General features: G+C 30.5%; 2 protein-coding genes across 2 annotated transcripts in view; one reads left to right on the forward strand and one right to left on the reverse strand.

Annotated features, from left to right (window-relative positions):
- The first annotated feature begins 6,988 nt into the window (after window positions 1-6,988).
- Window positions 6,989-20,213, forward strand: part of LOC130452664 (aldo-keto reductase family 1 member B1-like) — a 32,006-nt gene continuing 18,781 nt past the window's right edge. The window contains exon 1 of the mRNA XM_056792035.1: window positions 6,989-7,276. Within this exon, the coding sequence (XP_056648013.1) occupies window positions 7,205-7,276 (72 nt within the window). The 5' untranslated portion in view covers window positions 6,989-7,204. The remainder of the gene's footprint in view (window positions 7,277-20,213) is intronic.
- LOC130452663 (uncharacterized) lies at window positions 8,235-16,441 on the reverse strand. The gene is made up of 2 exons (XM_056792034.1): window positions 10,561-16,441; window positions 8,235-8,259 (listed from the first exon to the last, which is right to left on the reverse strand). Exon 1 carries the CDS (start codon window positions 11,945-11,947, stop codon window positions 10,826-10,828), a length of 1,122 nt encoding a protein of 373 aa, XP_056648012.1. The 5' UTR covers window positions 11,948-16,441; the 3' UTR covers window positions 8,235-8,259; window positions 10,561-10,825.

A 20,213-nucleotide genomic window follows, 5' to 3' on the forward strand; every position in this document is an offset into this window, starting at 1 on the left:
TTTTAGGAGGTAACGTTTTGATCCTTTTAGCTGAAGATTGAGTACTCGGTTCTGCAGAAGAATTTTATTCACTTTTTCTGATTTGATGAAGTGTATATTCCCATAGCTTTGAACCCTGACATAATATTTTCTGGTGTCATTGCCTTAGCCCATACTTCAGAAAATATTTTTCCAAATCCTGTACGTCTTATCGATGATTATTCATCCAATAACATCCCAACAAAATTCAAAAGATTTGAAAACCGATTTCCATAGGCTGTAGCTCAAAAAAAAACACAGAAATGTCGTAGTTTTCAGCAGCTTTAACAAATTTCGCATCCAAAAGAGATTTGACACCATCAAAAATCAATGAAGCATTTTTACCTCCTACTTGAAACTGTTGAAAATGTTCGATACACTACAAAAACATTGTGTGTCATACTTCCGTTGGGTGTCATAACCACCTTGGTTCCAGGAGGGAGATTTTCTTCTCATTCTGGTATCAGCCTCGGACCCTTAAATAATACAATCAGACGTGATTGTCATGTTTTCAGGGTGCCCAGGTGATCTCTTGATCTCTTTCTTGGCAAAAACTTCCTGTTGGTGGTGCAGCATCGAACGGCAGCCTTTTTCATCGATATTGTAAATGTTCTGAGGTTTACCAGCAACATCTAATTCCTCCATAACTGCCTTCAATTTGTCAAAGAAATCGATGATAATCACTTTATTAAGTTTACTTGCTCTTGTCGGATACAAATTTTGGCTTTTACGTCTAGCCACATCAGGGCGGAGAAAAAGTCTCAGCCAGTTACGTCCAGCTTTTTGTTTCTTTGGTATATGGTTCTCCTTGGTATCCGAAATTACCTGCTTCACAAGCATTCCGTTTCCAACAGCATTCAAAGCCTGTTTCATTTGCTCTTCATTCCCTTCAGCTCGATTTTACTTAACTGTATTTGATTCCATCTCGTCTCAAATAAAGAACAAACAACGTTAGTTCAATGCAACTCGACATACTAATAGGCTTATATTTATAAATTGTGGGAGAGTCTACGGAATCATGAAGCCTAAAGTGCAGCCAAAAAGGTTAAAACATGTATTAAACCACTTTCCTGATAAGGTCAGCCCCTGGCCCTAATAAGGCCAGCTGCTTTGTTTGTAGGAACTTGAATCTACAAGGACATCATCATCAACGATAACCCACTAACAGGTACTGCGCTCATCTGCCTAGTGTGAGTACTTTTATAAATAAAAGCTATTGGTCTCATTGAGGCCCTTATTTGGGTCATTTACCTCATTATATAACATGATTTAGAAGATGATGATATGAATGTTGAGAAACAGATAACGTTCATTGTTGTTCGGAGCCTAATCAAAACAAATCGTGTCGTACTCATATGATATGGTCCTTCCTACAATTGTTTTTTCATCTCCAGGAAGTACCTCATATAAACCCTAGAAAGGAGGATTGGAAATGTTGAAAAATAGGAACAGTTTGCACTCTGATTTCAAAATTGGTGTGCGAAAGAGAATTTACTTAAAGCAACTCAAGGATATAAGTATGTGGCCGCTTGGTACCAAAATAGACATTGCCAACTCACCTTTAAAACCTTTAAACCTAACGCCGGAAGATCCAAGTACTGCATCTACCAGTGAACACACTGAAATAGACAATCTAGCTTTACTCGAGGAAACTTATTTAAGGAGGTCAAAATTGTTAAAATAGGTTGTGACAGGGAGGCTATAGCTGCTTGTCCCAGGAGATAGAAAGGTCTGATATAATTATAGAAAAAAAGGTTAAAATAGTTGATTTCTCACATATCCAATGAGCACCTACAGTGCAGCTAACAAAATTCGGATGCGGCAAGTGGATGCTATGTATAAGCAAGACTGAGGAATCTCACAACGCGTTGACTAATCGTAGCCTATGTTCACCACCAAACATGCAGCATGTGCTTCGAAAGGCAAACGAATACCTGCATCAAACTAACACTAGTATCAGAGGGACTCCCTAGCGATGTGGATTCCTTGTGTGATTGATATTATCGTTTCCACAATGCGTATAAGGTTGGTACAGACGAAGTTAAAGTAGATTTTTCCGCCTTCAGGTCTTTCTTTTCAACAGAGAAACGTCTAAAGCATCAAAAAATTAGGAAAAAATCCATAGCAAATATTATTCCAGTAGGTCTTCTGGTGAAATAAAAATTTTTAGTTAATATGACGCGATCTGAGAAGCAAGCACCCTCTAAAAGACTGAACTACAGCATGATCTGTATGTTTCTTTGTAATAATCAATCCCTGGGGCACAAAACAGATGAACTGTATCTTTTACTAGAGGAGCTTAAGTTTCCAGAAATTGTTGCCACCATTGAACATTGGTTGAATAATAATGAGTCTGCTCTTGTCACAAACTAGCACAGTAGCCGGATTCAGTAGAACTAATTTATCTGATGTAATAACATAGTTCAATGATATATCTGAGAAAGTATTCGAATTTTCTGTCATCTACCACAAGTCTTATGACCTCTATATTCACGAACACCTGACACTGACGTGCATATTTTCTGTCACAAACTACTGACTGGATTCCTTATCTTTAAAAAGCAAAGGATTCGAATTTTCTACCATGTACCACAAGGCTTATGACCTCTATATTGTTTAAATTTACAGAACTACTGACCTTACTGGAGTCCTTAACTCTAAAAGCAAATTGATTCTATGTGGCGATATCAATATTGATTATTCCAATCAGTGTGCTGGTCAGGAATATCTTCCGTCAATTTTTGATTTTGTTCCTATGATCATGCAAATAACGGCACCAAAAAGAATAACTAAGACCAGTTCTAGGACTACATAACATTTTTGATGAATATCAACAAACCCACCCTATTGGTAAATGCGACGTTTTGATTAGTGGCAGTAGATGTCATAAGTGTCAAATAACTTAATAGTCGATCTACCATACTCCATTAATTGTCTCTCTATTTATCTCTATCTATATATCGGATATCATAAACTTTATTAATTTTGTCATTTTTGACTTATTGAAAAATATAATATGCTAAAAAGTTGCTCCAAGTATATTCTCTAAAAAGATTTATGGTAAGTTGTAGATTAAAGGAATGAAATTCATAAGTAACAAGTTAAAAATTAAAAAATAAAAATATACAGTAATATTATTGGTCGAGTAAGTTTTTAAAGGGTATCTTCTATTCTTTCTGCATCTATTCCGTTCCGTAATATTCTGCTTTGTTTGATCAGTAGTAGAGTGGTTTTCCATAGTGAAGAAATTGTGGTTAGTTTGCCTTTTTTGTTTTTATCGTCTTTGATTAATTGGAATTTCCTTCCGCCACTGCAGATCTCTTATGGTACTTTAGAACAGGGTAAAGTACAAGTTTTCCTGCATTCTCATAAACAAGAGAAATGGAAACAGAAATAAAATTGAAGAACGAAGCATTATATATTTTTAATAATGCAAAGAGAGTTGCATGGCCCAAGGGCGTCTTTTCAATACAGCATTCACCAGATCCGAAGTCTTAGGTGAACGTTATTAAAGTTGAAAATCAGTATTATGTCAATTCGAAAATTGTTCAAAGACATAGATGGATTTCTATACCGTTTTGACACTGATTGAAAAACGAAGATATAAATGCCAGAGTTGTGTATTATAGAAAACTTTTGAATATGCTGTACGAAGATCCAGATTTTTGTGTTTTGTGTTTTCAGATGAAAATCATATTTACTTGAAGAGTTATATTAATAGGAGAGTAGCTTCCTTGATTTCACTAATTCGAAGGTTATTATCCTGCTGCATATTTTTATTGAGGACGATGACCACTGCTCGATAATCGTGCGCATTGCCGACGAACATTTTTTGAGGATGGTTCTTAACTCAGCTATCTTTCAAATTCTCCTGATCTTGCCCACTAGATGCCTACCTGCAGGGAATTTGAACAAGAAAGGAATTCGTCGTCGTCGTGAATTGTTTTGCTAGAAGATTTGTCATTTTTCCAATACAATTTATGCAATCAACTTGGAAAAATTAATTAATTAATTTTATACTTAATAAAAACTATCGGCATAATTTGGAGAAAGAGGATTCGTTTCTTGTGTTTACTAGTGTTTCATTTACCAAGCTTTTAAGATACCCCCAAAAAAATGAATCCATTGAATTTAATTCAGGAAAACGTGGTGGCCATACAAATGGACCTCCCCAACTAATCAACCTATGAGAAAAAATGTTATTAAGATGATTTTCTAAATAATTTAAGAAGTGGGAACAGGCTCCATCGTGCATGATCCACATGATTCTGTGAATGTTTAGAGGAATATCAAATAACATGAGTGAGAAATCATTTTGAAGAAGTATCGCTGACCATTCAGGTCATTATCAAAAAAATATGGCCCTAAATCATGACCCACTATTTTTACCCATACATTAACACAAAATCGTAAATTATGGGAATTGATAAAACCGTCTCGTGTGAAAGCAGCTTCATCAGTAAATAGTACTTCTCCAACAAATATATAATCAAATCGTTAATTTAGAAACCAACGAGCGTAGGCTAGTCTTCCTGGATAATCCTCTACTTCCACGACATGCATGTTCAAGAAATTTCTCCTGGAGAATATTATGAATAGTTGTCGTTGAGTTGTTCTAAAGCTGGTGTTCTTATAGTTCGTTGTTGACCTTCGCCACCTTTTTTGATAGGACATTTCCTAAAGTATCATTTTATAAAAAATAAGCTCTGCAGTCGGATATAATTCTGCCCGGAAAGCATTCAGTATACAACCTTCTGGCTTCTGATGACTTACCAGAAGCCAAATTATGCATGTTGGCATATTCACTAAAGGTAAATTCTACCATATTGAAACTTTAAATTGAAACTTTTAATTTAATATCACGTAGTAGCTTATTTGACAGTAGACTACTAGATGAAAAATAATTATTAATCTCTTCCAAGTTTTTCCTTATGCCTGTAATATGATCTTCGATACTACGTTGTACAAGTGTTTATTTATTACTTAGTTCTCCAAGAAATGATTGTTATTATTATTTATTATATTTTAATACCTCTTGTAAGTAGTTTCAATGAATAATTACAATTTATGATAATTTTCTTTAGAATGTCTTTTTATGGCGGACGATTTTCTTGATTGAAATTAATGTTTTGAATGGAGAAATAATTTTCCATTGATCCGAATACGAAATATTTTCATTTCAAATATACGCTGATTTTCTTCAATTTTTTTAAAGGTTTTCCTACAAAACTTCTTGTGCTATCACACCGCTCTTAGCTGAGACTCCAAAAACCTAATAGAAAAGTTCTGCACGCTAACGTTAAGAGGTTTTTCAGATGAGCACTTTCTATCACTTTTTATGAGGTTTTTCCGGCCTGCAAAACTTCTTGCACTATTATACCGCTCTTAGTTGAGGTTTAAGCCGCTCGTTACAAAAGGTTTCTGTTCAGTTCTGGAACTATTTGAATAATTTTTTGGAGCTGAAGATGATGGAATTTTTCACCAGATCAGAAGTGGTTAGAGTTTACTAGGATTCTAGGAAAAATACCATTACTATCAGAGATATTGCTGTGATGGTAAGAAGTAAATAATCACATAAAACTTATAGTAAATAACAAAGTAGATACAGACGGTATCTGTAATTCAGGAACATCATTTTCTGTGGGAAGAATTTGATGAATCTAGACAGCCAATTAGCTCATATGAAGTTCATGAAATGTCGGGGAATGATGAAAGCCAAGAAGCCCCTGTGACATTGCAAAGATCTGACCGAGTTCGTAAACCAAGAATAATCGCTGGCAATGTCAGTTATATTCGTGTTAAAGACTTTGACGAGGATCCTTTGACAATTAAAATTGCGTTGTCGAGACCAGATAAAGAGTTGTGGATAGTTGCCATAGGAGAAGAGCTTACAAGTAGAAGTTAGTGGATATTCCCGAAGGAGAAGCAATTGTGTACTGTCAGTGGGTGTATAAAAGATAAAGTGAATGTGACTATTACCGTAAGGTGTACTTTTTTCTCTATTTTTTCTTGATCATTTGTTTATTTTATTCCCTTTACTTCTCTTACATCTTTATTCCATGTTTTTTGGTCTTCCTTTATAATTTTCCACGGTTTTTCTGATTAGAATGTTTTCTTAGATGGGTAGTTGTTCTGTTTTTGTGCATATAATATATCGAAATCAATTGTGATTTATATATTTTATCCTCAACTGGGTTTCATCTTCAGTTGTTATTCATCATAAATAATTTTGTGAACTCAAGGCTAGGAGGAGACTTTTTTAGTTTATATATTTTTGTAATTTTTTAAAGTGATATTATTTGTTCCTATTTGTTTGTAATTTAAGTTTATAAAGAGATTTGAAACGAAACAAATTTATTGTTTCAGTTTATTTTCATAAATGTTCTTAGAAGAATATTTTTGTATTTTTAAAACAATAATTAGATTATACTTTGACACTTAGGGAGGGGGCCCAAGAGAATATCTGCACAAGGGCCCAAAATTTGTAGTTACGCCGCGCGCCGCTGGTATCCATGTTTCAAAGTATGGTAGGTCTCACTACTGTTCTTACAATTTCTATTTCTATGATTTTTTGGTTTTTTTTCTATTTTATTAGATGATTTATCAACTGTTTTTAGTTTTTTTTATATCCTACTCTCATCTGCTAATACTACCTATTATTGCCCTTGGATATTCATATTATTTCACTTGTACAATTTGTTTTCCTTGAATTCGAATATTTTGTACATCATCTTCATTATTTCCTAGTTTTATTGGTATCAAATATCCTATTCATTTTATTAATTATAAATAATTATATAATACCAAAAGAAAGAGGAACTAAATTTGATTCATTTGACATAACAAACGAATCCCAAAACAATCACCTTGAAACAAATTATATCGTTTTTCTATTCGTCAGATGTGTGAATACGCATTCGCACAACGTGGATTTTTGGTAACATTCTAAACTCGTTTCAAAAGTTTAAAAATAGTTGGCCATAAAGAGTTACCGCAGTTATTTATGTATCGTTTTTAGAATAGTGAGCTGGTTTACTATAATAAAATTGTGTTCTCGCTTACGGCACAAGGTTATAATGTGAAGTTTTAGGTATTACCGTTCTGTTCTGCTTTGTAGTGTCTGGGACTGATATTGAAATCATTAAGAAGTCAAATTTCTAGACAGTGTAAACCTATTGCAGTTATCATGACCAAGGTACCAACGGTTAAATTTAACAATGGTCAAGAATTTCCCATTTATGGCCTTGGAACATGGAAAGTAAGTTTAATTTTTAATTTTAAGGAATTTCGTAGTATTAGAAATAGTGATGTTAAAAATATGTGAATATTGAAATGACTACAATTGAATTAACTATAGTAACATTACTTGTATAATTTCTATAATTATATTATGTGGAAATAATTATATTGTGTATGAATCTAGTGGTAATATTTGTCTAGGTATTGATATATTTAGTATAATGAAGAATTATTTTAACATTTAAAACGTATCTCTGTCCACTCCAGAACTTTTTGCTCAGGTGGACTAACAACTTTTTTTGGGTTAATAGAGTGCGGTTCGTTTTTTGATAGATAAAAAACAATATAATTTCCTTTTATATGATCAAATAAATGCTTATATTCATTAATCTTCCAAAAAATCTGATCTGTAGTTTACATTTGATTAAATTTATGATTTATAATTATCATTATGAGAATTCTATAAAAAATTTAGTACCGTAGAAATACATGGGGAGAGTATGATTTTCGTGGTGCCACGATTGGACTTAATTAGGTCAAAATGAATCGAAAATGAAGAATGAAATTTTATGATATCTTGCTTCGTTTTCGAGATATCGATACTTAAACTTATAATCAAACGTTAGTTCAAAATTCGCTTTATAGAACTTCAAATTCAATATGAATCTTGTAATTCAATAAACAAAAGATTTTTCATTTACTTTTTATATTATTTACCCTGATACTCCAAAATTATATTGAAAAAACAGATTTTTATAATAAAATGAGCCATTTTTGTAATCAGGATCGGTCGTGTCTTCTTCAATGGCTTTCCTATATCATCTTCAACATCCTCATCTTCTAATCGCGGCTTTTTTTCGGAGGAAGATATCAATTTCCTTAATTGTTAAACCTTCTTTCAAGTTTCCTTCCACTACTCCCGGATATACTAATTTAATATCAAGATGGAATTGCATGATTTGGGAACCCAGATCATCCTTGTACTTGTCCGAATATATTTTTCTATAAAAATAGAGAGCCATGTATTGGTGAAGTAACTTTGAATTTCTACGCATTTTATTGATTTTTTTGATAATTTTTGATAATGTTCAATGGATTTGATTGATCAACATACTCGCTTATGCTATGATTTGTTTGCAAATGAACAGTACCAGGTCCAACCGTTCGTTCAAATCCTTCGTACTGTTTTGCGCTATCAGTACACAAGCGAGATGTTGAAGAAACAATGTATTTTTCCAAGCATGGCCACAATTGTTTCTTGCTTTTAGAATTGATTTTGAAAAACAAGCCAATTTTAACCCCTTGCTCTCTCTCTCTCTCTCTCTCTCTCTCTCTCTCTATATATATATATATATATATATATATATATATGTATTTTAATTAATCAATATTTCTATCAACGTTAATTTGAATATTGAATTTTGAATAAAAAACTACTTATCTATCAGCGCGGAAATAATTCCTTCACATACTTTTCCGAGGTTGAAAATTTAGATAGATCAGGTTAGGTTAAGTTTGGTTAGGGTAGGTTAGGTTAGGTCAGGTTAGGTTAGGCTCATACTTAAAATATTGAGCGACTTTGGCAATATATTCGTGATAACATACCTCATTATAGTCAGAATTTTGGGTAATTTCTAGTTAAAAGATATTATTCATATTCAAATAGAATTGAAGCATTTATTTATGGAATGTCATGAATGTATCCAATACATAAGTAGTTTTTTATTGGGAACGTGGCAAGGAAACACGAAAGTGGACTATCTTCAATATATTTTCCGAGCTTTCGAATACTTATGTATTCAACGTATGGGATATATATATATATATATATATATATATATATATATATATATATACAGTGCTTTTCAGATAAAAGTATCCACCTTTAATAACTTTTGTAATACTGGTATTTAGAAAAAATCCAAAAACACGTCAATTTATGTTGGAAGGGGCAAGCATTATGGTTTATTTAAACTTACTGGAAAAGCCACCCCCTCACCCCTAGCAGCATCCCCTTTATTTGTTTAAATTACTTTTCATATTTTTTATGTAAAATTTGGATACTCCTCTTTGAGCTGATTTCAAAAATGTATAATACTTGTAGGTTAAAGTGGTTAGTTTATGAGATAAACAATTTTTCTTTTAAGAGCACAAATTTTACTTATTATTTACTTTCACCTTATTTGCCTGTACTAAAATGGGTTGTACAACAGTTCAAACTCTTTAATCTTTTTAACTGTGCTATTTATTCTACTTAAAAAATACAAATAACAAAAAACTCTACTTTTTATTAAAGTTTGACATTGTCAACTAGAATTTGTAGTCACTATTGATAGTGTAATTTGATACATTATTTATTTTGTTTCTCTGAAATGGTTTACTCTTTGCAAGAAAAAATTGAAATTGTAGGTTTATACTACCAAAATAATAATTGTGCAAGAACGGCTGCTAGAATATTTAACGAATTACATGACGGAAGACATGCAACTCATAAGTATGTAATTCAACTGATGGAGAAATTTACCACAACAGGGTCTGTTTGCAATAAAGTGCATAAGCGAGAGGGACTCGTAAATAACGAAGCAATCCAAGTGGCAATTTTAGGGCAAGTCAGCTTAGAGGCTCAACAACCCCAATCGTTGTCAACAATAAGTAGAGCGATCGGTGTTTCATCTTCTACAGTTTTCCGAGTTCTACATAAATTCAAGTACCACCCATACAAAGTTAAGTTGGTGCACGAGTTGAATGAAGATGATTTTGATCGTCGTCTTTTTAATCTTTTTAACTGTGCTATTTATTATGAAGTTACAATAAGTGTTCAAAATGAGTACCATTCACTTCCATAAAATGGTATAATCTATTTTGAAATGCCTCTCTGACATTGCAAAACTATTTGCAAAAAATGTTAAGTACAATATGTACAGGTACAATAATGGCCGTTGTTAGCGGGAGCTCACAATACGTGTTTATTTATATGAAAGTGAAAACTGTGTTTTCAGTTATTAATATATAATTATTGCATTTGAGCTCAATGATAAATTCACGATGAGAGTAAAATTAACATGAGAGTTGCAGAAAAAAATCAAAATGATACGCATAACAGTCGCTGCTACGATCGATACAAAAAGGAAATTGAAATTATAAATAAGAATTTATTGAATTTATTGTAGTATAATTATTGTATTAGTAGATAGGTGAAATATTCAGAGTAAAAATGTTATCTGAAAAATTAAAAAAAAAATTAGGGGTGTACTACCCTTAACATTTAGGGCGATGAAAAAGATGTTCGATTCTCATACATACCCGATATGCACACAAAATTTCATGAGAATCGGTCAAGCCGTTTCGGAGGAGTTCAATTACAAACACCGCGACACCAGAATTTTATATATTAGATAAAAGCTGACAAAAATTAAATTTGTAGTTTATTGAAACTACTTTTTAAAAAATATTTATTTCTACAAACTAGAAGTGAGACCTTACAACTCGACAGCTAAATAAAATCTAATTATGACATTGAAATATGAAAGGTATCTGTGGGATTCAGCAGTCTAGCGGTGTCAGGTTACTAGAAGCGTTCCCATAACTCCTCCGCCGTTAGACAGAAATTCAAGGAATATATTGAATTTCCAAATTTTGGGGACCATTCTGGATTTCTTGGCCTTAGCTTCTTCTTCTGGTTCTTCTTGCTTGGATGAATTTTACAGTCTAATACAAAGTGATAATTATTATAATGAAATAAATAAAAACAGTCCAAATATAGAAATTTGCCGATATTATAGGAGATTAAATAGTTGAGATTTTCTGTTTTTGAATGTTTAAAGCACTTTGAATACGTTTTAATTTCGTCTAAATTGGTAGAATATAGTTGAATTGGTTTCACTTGAAATTTTGATATTTCACTTGGAAACGTTAAATTTGGAAAGTTTATTAATTTGAGTTCGGTTTGATGATTTTCAAAATGATTAATTTTAATACCGTTTATGTCCACTTCACACTCCGAGTCAAGTTCTAAAATAAAAGTTCCCTGAATTGGAAAATTGTCTTTGTTAGATCCGCACTTTTGATTAACTACACTTATTTCAGGAGATATTAGAATCCAATGATTTTTCTCTAATTTTTGGATTCGTAATTTTGGCATTCGGATAGCTAACTGTTGACATGATGAGACGTTCTTGAAGTAGTGGAGCATCTGAATTTCACATGGGGTTTCTTCTTGAATGATAACGGGTCCATTCTGGTTGCAAATGTATTGTTCGGATGAGACTTCTTGACAATTCTCGTCAAAAAACATATAGGAAAGGTCATTTAGGATGAGGAATTTTGCTTGATGTAAAATTACTTTGAAGGAATTCTGAGTGGGTACAGGTAATGAGTATATGTGGAAATAATTGTACATTTCGCTTTCTACTATAGGAATTTCTAGGATAAATACTATTTTATATCCCTTGGTATAACATTTTATTTCTGTGACCTTTTCATATAAGAGAATATTTTCTACTCTTGGTTCAAATGGAAGCTTATTAAATTTCAATTGTTTATTCACAATCTTAATTTCATCTAATAGTTCTCTAGGTTCAATTATTGAATTATGAACTGTATTTAATTTAGAAAATGTGATAGCTACTTCGATTTTCTCTAGAATTTTGTAAATCAATTGATAAGTTGGAGTGATTTGAGAAACCAGCATATCCGTGACAAAAAAGTGATAATCTCCATCTGGTTGTCTGTAATGAGTTTCAATTTCTTCTATTCGTTTCAATAACGTTTGTTGGTTTTGTGTCAATGTGTTTGTATTGTTTTTAAAAATGTTAAAAAAGTGTTATTTCTGAATTAACTATATTTTTTAATTTTGATTCATTGTCAGAAAGTGTGTTAATTGCTTTATCGTATTTTTCTGCATCGTTTTGGTCTAGATTGCCCGTTAAAGATTTAATTATTGAGCCAAGTCCATTTATTAATCCTCTTTTGATTCTTATATTGAAAACTGGATTTATTTGATTTAACTGAGTTTGTATTTTTTGCTCAAGGTTTAAGATTAGGTTGCATATACTTTGAAATCCATTAATTAAGACCAATTTATCTTTATCTCTTGGAAATGTTTGCTGAATTCTTTTAAAGTGGTTTTGTATGATTTCGAAATGATTTACTATATATAAAATGTCGGAAAGTTTCAATAAAAGACCAAAAATCGATTTTATTTTGAGCATTGCCTAATTTGTAAGGTAGAAGACCAGGGTTATTATTTAAGTTATAGAGTCTTAGGTGGTTTGATCCCTCGTGGATGTGGGTGTGTAACCTGTAACAGTTGGAGGTTGTTTTAGTTCCTTTATATGTATTATTTCCTTTTTATTTTGATTTTTTATTGAGGTTATTTCTACTTCTACTTTATTCCTATTTCGTTGGATTTCGGGAATTAGTGTGTGCGAAGGTTAATTCGAAAGGAGTGAATTTAGTACTACTATGTATTGAGTTTTTATAGCAAAAGATTGCATAGTCAATAAAATCATCTTCATTGGGTGCATCTCTTCGAATTCTGAGATGTTCTATTAGACTGGAATTAAAATGTTCTGCTATACTGTTCGATTCGTGATGTCCTACAGTGCCAAAATGTATTTTTATTTTATGTAGATTTAAAATTTCTTTTACAGTATCATTATTAAATTCAGTACCACGATCAAGAATTATTTTTTCTGGTACTCCAAAAGAACAAAAGTATTTTATTAATGCTTTACTTATATGAATAGCCGTTTTGCCTTCAACTTCATATGCTTGTGCAAATTTGGAAAATGCGTCAATAATAATTAAGTATATTTTATTGTTGCAAAGGAATGAATCTATGTGAACAATTTGAAAAGGTTTTGATGCTGTTTCGGTTATTACCAGAGGTGGATATGGAGGATGTCTGCCGTATTTTGTTCGTTGACCAATATCACACGAGTTTATATATTCGGTAACTGTAGTTTTCATGTTTTTCCAATAATAATTTCGTTTTAAATATTCGTACGTTTCTATAATACCACAATGGTTAGTTTACCAACGTGATGATGTTTTATTAACATTATTTGTTCTTCTTTTTCCTTGATTGTATTTACATGTTTTAAGCATCTATTAACTTTGGATCTTTTACCGAAAAGTGTTCTAAATAAATTTTATTAAAATCATTATAAAGAGAATCATTGTGAAATTACATGCAGTAACAACGTTTCGTAATTATGTAGTCCTTTAAAAATTCGAGTATAAAATTTTCATTGTTTTGAGTCGGAATTTTAACATTTATTATTTTATGATTTTCAAGGTTTCCTGCTCAACTAATAGTTTATGATATGGATGTGGTGTTACTATAGTTTAATTGACTTCATTATTAATTATTTCGACATATATTCGTATACCGTCATTTGTTGTTTCATTAAAAGTGGCGTGTTGTGTATTTGAATCGGTGTCAATTGTGTCAGCTGTATGCAAATTGGCATCTGTTATGTTGTCATCTAGTTGTTCGTCTAAAAGGTCATTCAAAAATTGGTCTAATTCATGAGGATCTGTCATTTCGACAGGATTATTAATCATTGAATCGTTTTCTAGTGCATTAATAACTACTCTAGAAAGTGCATCGCAATTAGAATGTACCTTTTTTATAAATTATTTCATAGTCAAATTCTTCTAAACGTAATCTCCAGCGAATCAATTTTGAATTCGGTTCTCTAAGATTGAATAGCCAAATTAAAGGACGATCATAATATATTTTAAATCGCTTGCCGTAGAGATATGGTGTAAAATATTTACAAGCCCACATTAAGGCAAGTAATTCTCTCTCGATAGTGCTATATTTTTGTTATTTAGTGTTCTCGAAGCGTATGCAATTGGTCTCTCTAAACCAATTGGACCTTGAGATAATACTGTACCTAGTGTAACATTTGAAGCGTCAGTCGTCAAAACAAAGGGTTTGAAAAAGTCTGGGTACTGAAGTATAGGTATATAATTAATAGATTTTTACAAGTGTTGAAAGCTGAGATAAAATTTTGATCGTATTTGACGTTAGCATTCTTTTTCAGACATAAAGTTAACGGTTTAGTTATTTTAGCAAAATCTTTAATGTAGCTTCAATAATATCCTAATAGTCCTAAAAAGATTTTGATTTCTTTTTGAGTTCTTGGTATTGGGTAATTTTTTATTGCACTTACTTTCTCGGGATTTGGCTTTACTCCATCTGGTGTAATGATATGCCCTAAGTAAGCGACTTCTTTCCTAAGAAAATCAGATTTATCTAGTTGGATTTTGAAATTTGATTGTCGTAAGCGGTCAAATACTGTTTTCAGTCCTTCTACGTGTTCTTGCAAGCATGTAGATTACAATGTCATCTAAGTATACTAAACATATTTCGTTGTTTAAACCTCGTAAAATGTTGTCCATAACTCTTTGTAATGTAGAAGGAGATGAAAGTAGTCCCATTGGCATACGTTTAAATTCCCAATGTCCATTTTGAGTTAAAAATGCTGTCTTCGGAATGTCCTCTTCATGCATTTGAATTTGGTAGAATCCACTAGCTAAGTATAGGGTACTGAAATATTGATTTTTGCCTAATTTGTCTAGTATTTCTTTAATGTTTGGTAAACGGTATTGATCAGAGATGGTTTTTTCATTTAATTTTCGGTAATCTATTACTAAACGAAATTTCTTTTTGTTTGATTTATCTGCTTTCTTTGGAACGATCCAAATAGGAGATGAGTAGGGAGAATTGGAAGGTTGGATAATACCTTGATCCAGCATTTTGTTTATTTGTGTTTTGACTTCTTCTTTATAAATTTCGGGGTAGCGAATTATAATTTTCGGTTTTCGAAAATTATTTTTAAAAATTTATTTTACAATACTTGAATGAATACAATTAATCTCACAAGCGAACTAACTGATATTCATTGAATGAACTATATATTCAAGAACAAGAACATATATTCATTACCAAGTTGTTTACAAATATTTGTATTTATGATATTTAATACAATTGCGTTTTATATAAATGTCGTTCTAGAATTTTCTCCATGTAACTCCTCCATCCCTAAGAATGAAAAATGACGGAGGTATTTTTCAAATCTTGTTGTCTTCTTTCTTCTAATTCGATGTTTTCTTTCTTCTTTTCTTCAAATTTCTGTTTTCTTACAAATTTACTTTTATATTTACGAATTAACCATAATGTTATTAAAATTACACAAATTATTATTATTATAGTAAAAATAGTCCAAATGATACATGGCTTTGCGGATTATAAATTTCATGAATTGGTTTTATATTTCTAGAGATTTTATTTATTTCGTATAATTTGTCAAAATCTATGTTGGTTAAATTTGGAGATTTATAAATTTGATTATTTAGAAATCTGAAGTTTAATTTCGGTAATATTATCGATTTTCCTTTTTTGATTTGTATGTTAGTTGAGAAGATTTCACTTTCTATTTGAATACTACAGTTCTTTGGAATTTTTATAATTGATGAATAACTTATTTTAAAATAACGGTCCGAAATAAATTTAGAAATCACTTCAGTTTCTGAGTTTGGAATTACTAAAAGTTCGTTATTTGTCACTTGTTCCAGTATAGTTTCTTGGAGGTTAATTTCAATAACAACACAATTTTCAACAGAGCGTCCGTTTAACAATTCAATAGTACAATTGACTTTTAACTTAAAGTTTCTCTACAATAATATTTCTCTTCTAATGCCGGACATTCTTCTTTAATAAAATTAACTTCTTGACTCCTGGCCAAGTAAGATTGAGGAGGGATAAATATTGTATGATTTTGGATTATAGGATATAAATGGAAAAATTCATAGGTTTTAGGATTGGAACATGGGTAGCAAAAATTATTTTAGATTTGGAAAAGGTACTTGTGAGCTCAGAAAGAGATAATACGTTAAAATATTATTGAATTTTGGGATTTCTTCTTCTTTATAAATAGTACTTACATATTTCATCATTTCTAAAATTTCTCGACTAGATATTACTGTACTATGAATCGTATTTAATTTAGAAAATGTTATTACGTTTTCAATATTATCAATCAATGGTCAAACTTCGACAGTTCAGATTAATCTGTGAAATGTTATAAAATTATTCAAAGTTATTATTATATTTTCTATCGAAATGTGAAATTTCACTAAATTATCAGAAAGTTTCTGTTGATTATTCCATAGAGTCGTAATCGATTTATTATAATGATCAATTAATTTTTTACGTAACGATATTTGTAAATTTACTTCATGAATTATTTGTTTTTGATTTTGTTGTAGAACATTTATATCATTATCATATCTTTTTTCATCATCTGAATCTAGAGTTCCAAAAAGCCATTTATCTATTTTTCCTACTGCATTTATTAATCCTCTTTTTAATCTTAAATGTGGATAAATATTTTCTGATTTTCTATCTAAGGTATTAATCAAAATTTCCGTTCTACTTAGTGATTGTTCAGCTAAATTATGATATGAAATAGGATTTTTAGTGTTCGCTTGAGATAAATTATTTTTTAAACTATAATAATATTGTTTCAAATTATTAATTTGTTTATGAATAAATTCTAAATCTATATAATATATAAAATTGTGTTTAGTATATATAAGATTACTGGTTCCTAAATTAATGGGTAATAATAAGTTATTTTCTTTTGTAATTGTTATGTCTTCTGTCTTAGTTGTCTTGTAAAGTAGTAGTAATATTAATACTGTCGTCAGCTTCATTATTCTGTAACAATTTTTCTGTTTTAGTTTTTGGTTTTCTGATTATGTTTTTGTAATAGGTTCCTCTATCAGTTTCTAACAATATACCAGAGTCTTTTATGATTTCTGCCTTTTTAAATTTAGGTAATTTTTTATCTCGGAATTTTGTTTTTATATAAGCTGTATTTTGATTTTCATAGGAAGGGGGATCATTTCTATTTTCATTTCTCTTATTAATTATTTTTTCTTTAATATTAGCATTTCTGTCTTTAGTTTTTTCATATAATAATTTAGAGGTTTCTTTGTGATTTTGTATATAATTGGATATTATTAGATGATCATCTAAATCAAATGGATCGGGGTTATTTATATGACCTTTAATAATTTCAAATGGTATAAATTGTGTTACAGAGTGAATCGAATTATTATATGCCAATATTGAATGTTTAATTAATTGATTAGGTGTTAAATCTTTATTATTTTCTTTTATACATCTGAAATGTTCAATTAGACTAGAATGAAAACGTTATACAGGTGAAATGGAGTTAATGTTTTTTGATGTTGTATAATGTAATTCAATTCTTTGCAGTTTACAAAAATCTTGCAGGTCGTTATTCTTGAACTCTGAACCACAATCCGCTGTAATTTTGTAAGGTAAACCGTGATGAGTAATATAATTTAATATATTATCAACAACTGAGGTTCCATTCAAACTTGACATTGAATATGCTTGACCGCAACGAGAGAATGCATCTTTTATAGTTAAATATGACTGATTTGCGATTTTAAAAGTGTCTATATGTATGTGTTCGATTGGTGTAGTGGCTGTTGGGGTTAAATGGAATTTAATTACTGGGGGATTTCTATCATATATCGCCAATTATAATTTTCACTAATTATTTTTTCGTCCTCTTTCAAATAATTAAAATTATAAATTTCATATTGGCTTGTTTTAAAAGGATTGACTTTAAGAGGTTCATTCAAAATTATATAAATTGTCTTAAACGTTTCATTTGTGTTACATTGATTATAATTTAAATTTTACTTATTTATTATCTATTATTTCTAAATCTTATCTATTCTTATAATATAATAATAAAAAAGAATGAAAGGTCTGGTTTTAGTAGTCAATTTGTAGGTATTTTATTTGGCCGGAAAACATTTTTCCTGGTGCCAAATACTTGTGCATTTGTCGGATAATTTTGCCTTCTTTGTGGCATGGAATTTATATTGATTGGTTGACTAAGAAAGTTGTAATTATTATTATTACTGTTATATCTTTCATTATTATAAAATTGGTGGCGAATAGAAATTTGGGTAATTAGTGTTATATGGGGTGATAATTGTTTTGTTTGGATGGAGTAATTCTCGGTGTTGGTTTGTAAGGTTGTTTATTTAGAGTATTATTTCTATTTGACTATACATAAAATTCTCTTCTATAACTAAAGACTAGCTACTTTTAAACTGTCTGGGTTTCGCAAACGTATATTATTTTGCAATTGACCAGTTAAACCTCTAATAAAAGTTTTAAGTGCTAAATCGTTAGAATTTTTGATTTTAATTGCTTTTTCTGCGAGAGGATCGTTTTAAGCATTTAATTTTGAAATTACTTAGCTATGTGCTTCCTGACATCGCATACTGAAATGTATGTGTTTCATTTTTCAATGGTCTTAAAACAATTAGATCTTGCACTAAGCAATCTATATTTCTTTGATCTCCAAAACATAATTGAAGAGCTTGTTTTATTTCAGCCCATTTTCGTAATTCAGTTCTTGAACCTATAAGCATTAAAGCCCTACCTGCTAATTTACTCAATAATGCGCATAATAAAAAACTATTTAATTGTGGATTTGTTGCATCGTAAAATTGAGAAAGTAATGTATCACAGTTATCTAGAAAAATATTTAAACTATGTGGATTACCCTCATATTGTGGAATAGTATCAATATATAATTTTAATAATTGGTAGTTTGGATTAGCCATTGTTTCAATTTCTGGTATATTACTTTTTTCTTCTAAAGTTATACTAGAATTAAATAAATCTACTAACTCTTCTAGAATTGAGTCATTCATCAACTAATTTAAATTATGTTACTATAAATGTTTTATTTTCAAAAAAGTATATAAACTTACATAAAAAAAGCAAAAATTTATTTGAGAAAAGGAAAATTGGAATGTTTTTCGACTTACAGTACTATGAAGAAAATGTTCATTCTTCTCCAAAAGGATCTGGGCGATGTGGTCCCTCTTCCCTGGATTGGATTCTTGAAGTTTCTTGAAAATCACAAAATAACACAAGGTTTGAGATTGCAAACAAACCGTAGATACGGACCGGTGTCTCGATTTTTGTTGAACCGATTTGCAATCCTACTAATTGACTGCGTCAATTAAATATGTAGTTTATTAAAACCACTTTTTAAAAAATTTTTATTTCTACAAACTAAAAGTGAGACCTAGTGGTGTCGGGTTACTAGAAGCGTTCCCATAACTCATATGTTTACAAAATATGATCTTTTTGCGTATTACTTTTTAGAATATTCTAGATTTTTCTTCATGTAACTCTTATGTATAATATTCAGTATCAAAATTTCTAGATTACATAATCATTTTATTGTTCAAACTGTAAACAAGATGACTAAAACTGAAGGTTATTTAAAATCAATGATGATGAGTAATCGTTTTATTGCTCTAACGGATGCGATAAAATAAACAATAACAAAAGTAATTTAAATGGTTTGTTTACGGTTGATATATTCATTGTAATCGTTATTGTGTATAAGTGCCATCAAAGTTTAATTGTACTATGGAATTTTTATATCATAGTTCGAGAGCGGTCAATGCTGCAGTATGCAATCAAAGGGACAAGGATAAAACAGTGGTTCTTATCTATTTTGAACCGCTGAATTCAAATATTCCCGGCGTTTTTACGAAACATGAATATGAAATGAAAAATCACTTAAAATTAACCAGAAAAGAACTTAATTTATACTTATACTTCTTTGGAACACTAAACAAAAATGAAAAATAAAATATAAAAATAAAAAATAAAAATAAATAAAAAAATAAAGAAATTTTCTACTTTTCATTTTAGTGAATTCCTTAATGATCGGTTTCTAATTTATGTTAGATGCTACGAATATGTATTGATATCTAGTTAGCTATACCAGTTCCATACATAAAAAAATATTGCGTTACCATAGCAAGGAAAAATAACTTATTAGAGGTATCAGTGTCAAGTTTGACATCAAAAA

Source organism: Diorhabda sublineata, chromosome 2 (genome assembly GCF_026230105.1).
Source record: "Diorhabda sublineata isolate icDioSubl1.1 chromosome 2, icDioSubl1.1, whole genome shotgun sequence".
Taxonomy (NCBI): Eukaryota; Metazoa; Arthropoda; class Insecta; order Coleoptera; family Chrysomelidae; genus Diorhabda; species Diorhabda sublineata.